General features: G+C 40.1%; 1 protein-coding gene across 1 annotated transcript in view; it reads right to left on the bottom strand.

Annotated features, from left to right (window-relative positions):
- KIF13B (kinesin family member 13B) overlaps positions 1–12180 on the bottom strand; it is a 190200-nt gene that overhangs the window by 17006 nt on the left and 161014 nt on the right. Inside the window, exon 37 of the mRNA XM_011977745.1 lies at positions 9527–9660. Coding sequence (XP_011833135.1) covers positions 9527–9660 — 134 coding nt within the window. The remainder of the gene's footprint in view (positions 1–9526; positions 9661–12180) is intronic.

The following is a 12180-nucleotide window of genomic DNA, read 5'->3' as shown; positions in this document are numbered from 1 at the left end:
CCACTGCACTCCAGCCTGGGCGACAGAGCGAGACTCCATCTCAAAAAAAAAAAAAAGAAAAAAAAAGTCTTCATCCAGCCTGTCACCAGCTTAATACGCCCTATGAAATAAGAAATAATGGCTTTTACATTCTTAAGATTGAAACAAATCAAAAGAATGTTTCATAACATAAAAATTATGTAAAATTCAAATTTCAGGTTATCAAGTTTTACTAGAACACAGCCAGACTTATTTGTTTAATACTGTCTATGGCTAGTTTTGACAGAGACCACATGGCATGCAAATCCTAAAATATTTACAATCTGTCCCTTTATAAAATAAAGTATGGCAACCCTTGGTCTAGAGAATAAAACAAAGCCCATTCCTAAAAAATGGCTGGCAGATGCACCTCTTCAATCGACTTCTTTACTGCCTCAGAAACCCTCTTACTTGCTGAAGTGAATTTAAGTTAAATTTCATTATTTTTCAGATCAGCTACTAAACCTGATTATGAAGACAACTCTGACATCTCTAACTATGTCCACTATATTACCCATAAATGCATGGGGCGAGGCTAGACAGCAAAATGCTGTGATTTTAGAAAACTGAAAGAGTGGTAAGAGTCTTACAACAATGACAGGATTGCCTAAAAATTCCTCCCTACACTGAAGAGAAATCAATTGCCCTGAATTTTTTAAAAAAACTCTTTGTTAACCCCAGAACAAGTGAAATGCAGCACACTATATCAATAGCTGCTTAAGATGGGCGGTATTCAACTACAGAGAAAATGCTCATATGTTATTTTTTAAATAACCTGAAGGTTTAAGAAAAATGAAGGCTGGGAAACAAGGCCTAGATGTGTTTTCTTTACTTTTTTTTTTTTTTTTTTTTTTTTTTTGAGATGGGAGTATCGCTCTGTCACCCAGGCCGGAGTGCAGTGGTGCCATCTCAGCTCACTGCAGCCTCCACCTCCCGGGTTCAAGCGATTCTCCTGCCTCACCCTCCTGAGTAGCTGGGATTACAGGCGCCTGCCACCACGCCCAGCTAATTTTTATCAGTAGAGATGGGGTTTCATCGTGTTGGCCAGGCTGGTCTCGAACTCCTGACCTCGTGATCTGCCCGCCTCGGCCTCCCAAAGTGCTGGGATTACAAGCGTGAGCCACCGTGCCCGGCAGTGTTTTCTTCTTTTAGTTAGGATGTTGAACCTTTACTTGAGACACAAGGATACGTGTTTACATAATTCATTTAATCAAGGAAGTATGGCTAGTTTAAAACAGCATCCTTGTGTACAAGGCAAGAATTAGTATTTGTGCTTGTTTCTCCCTGTTTTATATAAGAAAGAATCACAGTCATGAAAGATGGATAATTACACAGACATCTTTTCAATTAGCATCAGAGATGGGCAGGGGCGTGCTCTTTCTACACAAGCCTTTATCTACCTACCACACATGAGGCTATGTTGAAATAGGAGAAAAATATCCCTGCTGTTGATAAGGCAGCCCTAACCAAAACGGACGGACACATAAATCAAGACAGGCCAGCAATGTGACTGTGCTTTTGATAGTGGAAATTAAATCTGACCATTAACTCTTTAACTCTCCAGATTCATCAAAGATGCCATTTACAGTTCCTAACTTTGAAGTACATAAATAGCTTCATCTGAACACAAACTTCTAGATACATGAAAAAAAGCTATTATGCCAAATTAATTCAATCTAACTAATTAGAGAGCAGGAAGTTCCTTCAATTATTTTATGTGCTGTCTGAGAAACACACTTGAATATGAGTACAGATTTCATTAATTGCAGTTCATTATTTTCCAGATTAGTTACTAAACTTGCATCAGAAGGTCAAAGACAGCAATTTTGTCAGCTGCCACCTCTTTCAGTGCAGTATTTTTGCATTTCTGGAACTCAGACAGAAATTGATTACAAACAAAAACAAATCTCCATAAAAATGAGAAACATAAGTCCTTATGAATATGTTCAAACCAAAAGATCTTGTAAATTTAAGAATATCTTTGTTTTTAAACCTTCTGAATAAACTGTTGACTTTCATCTTATAAAAAAAGATCCAGGAACCTTTTCATTTCCATTTGATAAACAATATGAAGATAAAGTAACAGGAAAACAATAACATCTTCACCTGAGAACCTGCTGATTCCAAAGAACAGGTGAATAAGCATCCAGGTTTTCATTAAAGCTGCTCTGCGGTTATGGGTCTGTGTATCTTTGCATGAGGGAGGGAACTGAACATTCTTGTCTGAAAATGTCAAGGACACTCTAATTAAAAGTATTTTTTGATAATAATCATTCCTCCATTACACAACTTGTACCTCTTTTCCACTTAACATAACAAAATATAAGGAATGACTGGTAAAAACAGGACTCATTCTATTCCTTAGTCTTTACCTGGATTATTTTATATTCTCATAAACTTTGTTTTTATTTTTATTTTTGAGGCAGGTATGTGTCACCACACCCAAATACTATTTTTTTAATTTTTAGTAGAGACAAGGGTCTTATTATGTTGCTCAGGCTGGTCTCGAACTCCTGAGCTCAAGTGATCTGCCTGCCTTGGCCTCTCAAAGTGCTGAGATAAAGGTGTGAGCCGCCACACCCAGTCTAACTTCCTGTTTTTAAGTAACAGAAATCCACTCCCTCCTTTTTTAAAAAAAAAAAAGACAGGCAGGCTGGGATGGCAGGATCCCTTGAGCCCGAGGTTGAGGCCACAGTGAGCTGTGATAGCACCATTGCACTCCAGCCTGGGCGACAGAACAAGAGCCCATCTCAAAAAAAAGAGTACCTTGCTATCTGTAAACCATTTTCCCACTGTCAGTTGTCACCATCCTCTCTGTTAATTTCATCACTATGGCCCTAGGACCCTCCACTGCTTTAGCAAAACCATCCCTAACAATCCTTCCCTCCTCGGTGCTGGTATCCCTTGAATGCTTATACAGTCAGCTCTCTTAGTCATTGTTTGGTGAAGCTATAAATAACTCCTTTAATCCTTCCTCATAAATCATTTTTGATGTTATTCTCTGAAACAATTCCAACTGGTCACTGCATTTCTAGTAGTAATAAATCCAGAACCAAGTACAGTAATCTAAGTGTCATCTAATAATATCAAAGAGAGCCCAGGTTGGGGGCTGGGGCTTTGTTTAGATAGGATAGTGTGAGTTTCTGCATTATTGCAACTGTTTCAGAGAAGTTTTAAGTCTCCAAACTAAACTGGAATAAAAACATATGTGGGTGACTGAGGCAGGAGGATTACTTGAGGCCAGGAGTTTCAGATCTGTCTCAAATAAAATAAACTAAAAAGCAGTTTCAGTATCTTTCATGACAGGTGGGAAACGGGAGACAAACGGTTTCAGGAAGTGTGTTATTAAACATGACCTGCTTGGTTTCCATGCCGATCCCCAAACCGTTCGGGGTGTTTTGTTTTTGTGCTGTTTCACATTGTCACCCTTAAGCGATGTTAACTATCTGTCCTAAGTCTTTATGCCATATTAGTATCACTATTTCCCCCTTCCTATATTGTACTATTGATCCAGATTCCTTTTGGGCATATGAATGGACCTGGATTTTTCTGGATTTTATCTTGATGTTATCTAAACATTTAAATATCTGATATTGCTTATTTCACAACCATTTAATGGTCATAGACTATTGAAACTGGTGCACTAACAGGCACTAGCAAATAAAAATGAAGCACAGACTCAAAACTGGAGAGGAAGGTTCTGGGTACTTGTGTTTTTCTTTAAAGGTGCTGCTAAGTCCAGCACTGGATGCCTCACACAGGGCCGTAGCCACACCAGTGTGTGCGCAGGGCAGTCCAGCCACCGTCATCAACATGCACTCTGCTTCAGACTTACGTGATTGGTGACACAGAGGAAGGCCCTGGCCGCAGTGCCACTTTATTTCCATGTATGTATGTAACACAGTCTCCCACAAACTCTTTGGTACAAAGAGGGAGAAGTGTGGAGTGGAGAAGGTAGTACTGGCTACATGGAACTGAAATGTGTTGGTCTGTCACTCTGGCTTGACAAGTGATGTCTACTTCCAGGTATAGAGCTCTGCCATAGGCCTTATTATGTTCAATATCCCAATATTCTCAAATGCAGAGAGATTACAGCTTTAGAAGTATGTGGACGGCCAGAATACATGCATTTAAAAAAAAATTACTCAGAAAGATCTTGATATCCTGGGAATGTTAAAACAACATCAAAGATAAAAAATTCTAGGAATGAATCTGAAGTTCCTCATTATTTTCACACATCAATTACACCATATAATAAAAGAGTAGTAGTACAGTGACAAGCGTATCAACAGACAAAAAACCTGGTGATGTTACCTGACCAACAGCACAATGAGCTAACACCTTTCAAAAACAAGCCCCACCAAGCGCGGTCCCAGGCTGCGCCAGCAGCGTGATCATTTAGATGAGGAAGGAAACACTTCCACCATTTGCAAGTCCAGGGGGAACGCTCTCATTTCTGGACTCCTCACTTTAGGGAGGACCCTGGCGAGACAACTGTGGAATGACAAAGCATGTCTCAGATGAGATGTGGGAGACTCATCTAGAGCTGTCAAGACGGGGGAGGTCTGTGAGAACAAAGATCCTAAGAGAGCTATCATCACTCCACTGCACTCCAACCTGGGCAACAGAGTGAGACCTTGTCACAAAAAATAAAAAAAATAAAAAAAACTTCAACATAATAATAGTTAAAACTTATTCAAATATTTATATAAGAAAATTATACATACATATTTTGGCAGGGCACGGTGGTTCACGCCTGTAACCCCAACACTGTGGGAGCCCAAGGCAGGCAGATCACGACATCACGAGATTGAGACCATCCTGTCCAACACGGTAAAACCCTATCTCTACTAAAAATACAAAAATTAGCTGGGCGTGGTGGCGGGCACCTGTAATCCCAGCTATGCAGGAAGCTGAGGCAAGAGAATCGCTTAAACCTGGGAGGCAGAGGTTACAGTGAGCTGAGATCGCACCATTGTACTCCAGCCTGGGCAACAGAGCGAGACTCCGTCTCAAAAAAAAAAAGTATATATTTTAAAGGATATAATACTCACTTCATCCAAAATGATGGTTATTAGTTTCTCAAGTGCCCATGAAGGATTAAAGATGCTTACTTAAAGAATGTCTGCTAATCTAAACACCTCAAAAATAGGGTCTTGTTGGGCAGGGTGGCTCACATATATAGTCCTGGCTCACATATACAATCCTCCCCACTCCCTTTACTTCCTGGTAAGAACAAACTCGGAGGCAAAGATTGTTGGAAAAACGATGATCTCGTTCCTGTAGGACCCCCAGGAGGGGGAGTAGAGATTGTTTTAGAAGCTCAAACTTCAAATTCTAGGTATCGAATCTGATTTTCAAGTGCATGGAACTCCATTATAATAATAAAGCTTACTATTTTTAAAAAATGAGGAACACTAAAGGAGTCTAGCCAATACAGCATTTTTCTTCTTCCTGTTATTTGCAATTCCACAGGCACTAAAATGCCCTTTTTCAAAGATGAAACACACTTCAGAGTACAACAAGTGAAAGCATAAAGCATATTCAAAGTATATTTCAAGTATGCTTCACTTGTTGTACCCTGAAGTGTGACCCAAGTAAGAAAAACAGTTTTCTTGACATTATCATCTACAGTTCTAATTTATTTCTCACAGAGCTTTAGTAGAGATGGTCAGTGAAAATGAGATAACCAAGATCATCTCTGATCAACTAAATCCAAAATGAAAAGCTAAGATTTTTCTCTCCTTTGGAAATGTTCTTTAGCACTTCCACCAACCTAGGAAAGAAGGTTCTTAAATATGTCTTCATCCCTCTAATCCCCACTCAGCCATGCTTCTTTCATCTCTAAGCTGTAAACACAGTCCTGTCTACCGCTGAGTAACACTTGGGACCCACAGTCTAATATTACAGTCTGGGCACAGTGGCTCATGCCTATAATCCCAGACACATGGGATACCAGGCGGGAGGATCACCTGAGCCCAGGAGTTTGAGACCAACCTGGGCAACACAGCGAGACTCTCTCTAAAAATAAAAATTTTTTAAAAGTTACCTGGGCGTGGTGGAGCGTACTTATAGTCCTAGCTTCTTGGGAGACTGAAGCTGGAGGATTCCTTGAGCCCAGGAGTTCAACGCTGCAGTGAGCTATAATCGTGCCACTGCACTCCAGACTGGGCAACAGACCGAGACCCTGTCTCTAAAATAATATTATTATAATTTGTTCACATGTCAAACAATAGACATTTTGCATCCTCTATGCACCAGGCACCATTTTGGCACAACAAGTCCTGCCCTCAAGGAATACTGTGGAGAGGAATAATTGATAAACATATAAACCTAACAATAACTCCTGATAAAAAGGTTAGAAATGGGCTGGGTGTGGTGGCTCACACCTGTAGTCCCAGCACTTTGGGAGGCTGGGGCGGGTAGATCATTTGAAGTCAGGAGTTTGAGACCAGCCTGGCCAACATGGTGAAACCCCATCTCTACTAAAAATATAAAAATTAGCCAAGCGTGGTGGGGTGGGTGAGCGCCTGCAATCCCAGCTACTCAGGAGGCGGAAGCAGGAGAATCCCTTGAACCCGAGAAGTGGAGGTTACAGTGAGCCAAGACTGCACTACTGCACTCCAGCCTGGGCAACAGAGCGAGACTCTGTCTCAAAAAAAATAAATAAATAAATAAATAAATGGTAATGTAGTGCCTGCGTGTATGGTGGAAGCTGTTCTGGTGTGGCCGTTCAAGAAAGCCCACTCTAGACTCAAGAGGTCCTTCCTCAGAGTGGCCTTTCCTGACTGTTCCATGGGAGGCCTTTGGGAAGAGCAGGGTGGCAGGGCCAGCACCAGAGCTCTCCAGACTGAAAGTGCTTCACGTGCTCATAGGCTAAAAAGGCGACTTATCTGACTTAGTACTGGTGAGCAAATAAAGAAGAATGAAGATTCAAGACCGGGGACAGGTCCTGCAGTGCACTGTGAGCCACAGTGAGAAATTCACATTTCACTCCTTTCAGTGGGAGGAAGTGGAAGGTGTCACGCCACTGACGACTGTAAGGCTGTGAAAGACCTCTCTGGCTACTCTGTTTAAACAGCTAAAGCCACGGAACTGAATGAAATTTATGCATGGAAGGAAACAGGTTTAAAAATAAAAGAGAGCGTCCTGGTTGTAGCTCTGGGCGCTGGATGTAAAGACTTGATGGAATCTACAGTCCCAGGAGAGGATCAAGGACCGAGGGAAGGGAAGCCAGGGAAAGGAAGTTGCACTGAAGCCTGGAGATGGAAGTGTTTCCAGTGTTATGTTGACGCAAAGTCTGCACCATGAGGACAAGGCGGCATGGACAAGGGGGAGCTCCCTGGCGACCCTGAGAAAAGGGAAATGCCTTCCAAGGAGCAGAGTTCTCACAAACCAACTGGAATGTTCTGGCTCTATTACCAGGTATCTTCATCAAGACCAGTTTTAGATTTATATACTTTATATATTTTTATTTTTATTTATTTTGAGACAGAGTCTCACTCTGTCACCCAGGCTGGAGTGCGGTGGCACAATCTTGGCTCACTGTATCCTCTGCCTCCCGGGTTCAAGCGATTCTCATGCCTCAGCCTCCTGTGTCGCTGCGACTACAGGAGTATGCCTGGCTGATTTTTGTATTTTTAGTAAAGACAGGGTTTCACCACGTTGGCCAGGTCTCAAACCCCTGACCTCAAGTGAGCCGCCTGCCTTGGCCTCCCAAAGTGCTGAGGTTACAGGTGTAAGCCACTGCACTCAGCCATATATTTTACATTTTTATGAAATACAAAATATATGTATGAGGCCAGCTTTCCCAAACCTTTGCTCATATGTGCTCAAACAATAAATGACCAACTAGAGTAAATGAATAAAAGTTGCTTAAGAAATCTTCCATATATTTCAAGGTAACCTCTAACCTGGGCATTATAAATTATAGTTATTCTCCAATCACTACATTTGTTTCTAACACACTGTTGTTCCTCTCACATCCAGAGAAAGCTAATCACTCATTGCCAACACAGTAAGAGAGTAAGTAAGTTCTACAGGTAGCAGGTGATGTGACTTGCTACAAGCAAAACTGAAAATAGCTTTAAAGGAGAATGGTAACAATGGCAGGCTGACTCCGTGACTTCCAGCGTGATTTCAATTTCCTCCAACCTACGTGACAATTTCCTCCAACCTACTTCACCAAACAGCAACTAACAACACTGGATAGCAGACTTCTCTGAATAAAAATAAGAATCACCACAGGCGCTTATAAATGCAGATTACAAGGTCTCTCCAAGTTAGCTATGGGTTCCCAGGGCAGGCCGAGAAACTGTTTTTTAAAACAGCTCCCTTGATAAATCTGACAGTTCATGAATCACACTTTGTGAAACAATGATGCAGAAGTTTAGAACTGAATAACACACACAATAATGACCCACTGGTTCAGTTCTGGTGGATCTCTGGGGGAAAAAAAACAGCAGGAAAAATAATCACTGCCTACCTCAGTCCCCGCAGGACTTAGCTCCTGCAGTCATAGATTCATTTCACTAACTCTCAAGCCCCACCATGTGCCTAAATACAATTTAAACAGCTGCAAAATCTTGGTTTTAATTTTTCCATCTACTGTGTATGCTTACTTATATGCTTATATAAAGCTAGAATTTTAAAAATTACATATCTGCATGGCAGCCTGATAAAAACTAATTCCTTCTCCCCTGAATATATGCATTCATACACTTAGAGAATTCTTTAAATAGTTAAGTCTCAGACAACTCACTTGGATTTCTGCAACTCGAATGTTTAGAAGAACGTGGAGAAGCTGATGTCAAAAGACCTATTTGGACAACAGAACTTGCCCTGTATGTGTTTTTGAATGAGTATAAATAAATCCTCATTTATCATTTTCTGCTGAGTTAACACCTATATAAGGCTGGAAATTGCATTTCCAATGGGGTTCCCATTCACTATTGCATAAGAGCAGCTTCCTGATTGTTTAGAAAACCTTTTCGCATTTGCTCTAACACTTACCCTAGGGCTGCGTAAAGAGTTTTAAGAAAAACTGAAGTAAGACAGGTGATCACTTTTCAATGAAAGAACAGGTTATCCATAGTAGAGAAAACAGAGGTTGAGAGGGAAGGGCACTCATACAAAATTGTTTGAAAAAAGAAATGAAATCAAGAAATAAAAATAGAATTACATTTTCTACTTGGCAATACACAAACAACACTAAGTGCACTTCATAAATTTTACTACTGTTGCTCTAAGTAATATTACCATAAATCACATTAGCAGTGTCCTTGGCACTTTTTAAAAGCAGAAAGGAGGGAGTGTGTTTGTAAGTTTAAACAGCTCTGTTATCGTTGAAGAGCGTGGAGGCGAAATGACTGACAGCTGTTCCTAGGTTTAAAAACCCGGTTTAGCCCCCACCCGCGAGGCTGCGCCTCCACCTCCAGCCAATTTGGCGCAACACAGAGCACGGGTGTATCAGAAAAACGTTCACGGCTGCTTTCTCGGTGCTTTTTACCTGGTGTGCGAGCGGAGATGGCCGCTTGCCCCTCTTCTCATCGCGGACAGGAAAGAGAGACTTGAGGAGCTTTGGCATCTGCGGCACGAAGGATTTGACGGGATTCAAGTAGGATGCTGCGAGGTTACTTAGTCCTGCCCATATTATAGGGGAAAAAGATAAAACATATACAATTACATAGACATCTTCTTTCCTGTACATTTGCCAGACATCACTTGTCAGCAAATCTAACAAAAACCAAAGGTATCCTTAAAAAATATTAGAAAAACACAGTATTATTGTAGTTTCCGTAATTTCCCTCAAACATAGTAATGTCCCTTTTTTAATTAAATAGCAGTAAGTGGGGTGCTGCCAATATGCTCTAGTGCCAAAATGCTCAGTGTTCCTATCAGCATCAGAACAGCAATTCACCTCTATCCTGTCAATAATTGGCAAAAGCATTCACTTCTGCCCTAGAATAAAACGGGATTGATTTTTAAGTCACACTGCCAATGACACACATGTATAGCTCTCTGTCTAGACTTTAAGCTCTTTGAAGTCAGGGACTATGTCTTATTCAATCTAATTTTTCATAACTATTTACTGAAGGAAGATGATGAAACTGACCTTTTGGGAAAAGGGTGAATGGTAATGTTTGAGTTATTTATTACAAGTCAGGGAGAGATGCCCTGAACAACTTACGTTCTTATCTGCTGTTAATTTCCAAGGGCTGGGATCAGAGGTATAAACAGGTCATACTTATGATATACTAAGATTTCTTCCCCCTATTAATTTATAGTAAAATCTAATCCCAAGTCATAAGTGGTGAAAAGCTGTATTCATATAACATTTAGAAATGAACAAGCAAGTCATCTTAAGGAATACATTTGCCTTAACAGATGCACACAACTCCCCACAGATCTCTACTCCACACTAACCCTGAAAGGATTCCAAATTTACTGGCAATTCAGTTGGTAAATGGATGGATACAGCTGTAAGGTTTCTACATTTTACATAAAGCAGTAGAATATTAAGTGTAAGCATACTGCAAAAAGTTAAGGATGTACATTGTAATCACGAGGGCGACCACTGAAAAATAAAGCAAAGAATGGCTATACCGTGCCAAGAGATAGATACATCATACCTCAGTTTAGAAAAGTCCAATTATTTACAGCAAGGCAAAAACAAGGATAAGAAAAATAAAAGAGGGGAGACAGAAAATAAAATAAGTTTAAGATGAATAAAGATCCAAAAAGATACAATTATTTCAAAGATGAGGAAAAAAATTACAATCTAGAGTTCTTTATCAAATTAACATTCTAGAGTAATGATAATCCCTCATTAAGTAAAAATCTAGCCAGTAATGAATCAAAGGCCACACATATCACTAAATGAGACCATCAGACATTATGTGTCTCCAACCTCCCCACCACACATCCACACCCAACCACCCTACCACACACATCCTTCTCAAATCAGCTGAACTGAATCAAGAATCTAGCCCTAACTACCAGTTCACAGGCAATACAGGGGATAGAATTGCGTTTCAACAGTCTCATGGGAACGCGACAGGAAAAAATAAGAATGAACAGAGTCTGCTGTGCAAGAACCTGGACTACTGTACCAGTCTACCGTACAAGAACCTGGTTTCTTCAACAAACACAATGCATGGTCGTGAAGTATTTCTCACCAGTAAAAAATAAATGACTAATGCAAGCAACAATCTGGAAGAATTTAACATATAAGGTAAGCCAAAGAGACAGACACAAAAAGGGCATACATCGTATTGGCTCCATTTATGAAACTGCAGAAGTAATCTAGAGAAGTAGTCATCAGAACACTGGCTGTCCACAGGGAGTGGGAATTAACTGGAGTCATGTCAATGTCCTACATTTTGACTGGGGTATGAATCACATGGGTATATACAAATACATTTGGTAAAACTTATTAAATATGACCCACAGTCAACAAAGGAGTCAATAAAAATAGACCATGAGATGTCTAGACACTGGATTTAATAGAAAATGACTTTAAGGCAGCTTTCTTAACCAAGTCCAATGATGCAAAGGAGAATACAGTCTTGACAAGTGCACAGACCGGGAATATCAGCAGAGAAATTAAAACCAGAAAAGCAGCAGCAAATGGAAATTCTAGAACTGAAAAAAATAAAATAAAATGACTGAAATGAAAAAAGTTCCCTGGATGTGCTTAACAGACTACTGGAAATCACAGAAAAAAAATTATCCAACTAGAAAAAATAAAATTAAAAGATTAAAAAAAAAAAAAAAGAATAGAACCTCCGTGACCTGTAGGACAATATTAAACAATCTAACCTGTGAGTAATGAGATTCTCAGAAGGAGCAGAAAGAGACAAAAGGATTAGGGGAAAAGTTTTAATGAATAATGTCTAAACATTTCTTATAATTGCTGAAAAACATCAACTGACAGATCCAATAACTTGATAAGCAAGTTAAATACTAAGAAAACAATACCTAAGCAAATCATAGTACAATTGCCACAGATAAAGAGAAACTTCTGAAAGCAGGCAAACTCAACAGAGATATCACACTGAGTGGGAAGTGACAAATGATGGCTGAATTCTCAGCAGAAAAGAAGGGGCTGGAGATGAGGAGACGTCATTGAAGTGCTGAAAAAAAAAACCTCCAACTCAAGAG

The sequence above is a fragment of the Mandrillus leucophaeus genome, unplaced genomic scaffold (genome assembly GCF_000951045.1).
Source record: "Mandrillus leucophaeus isolate KB7577 unplaced genomic scaffold, Mleu.le_1.0 Scaffold183, whole genome shotgun sequence".
Taxonomy (NCBI): Eukaryota; Metazoa; Chordata; class Mammalia; order Primates; family Cercopithecidae; genus Mandrillus; species Mandrillus leucophaeus.
This window is presented reverse-complemented; position numbering and strand designations above follow the sequence as displayed.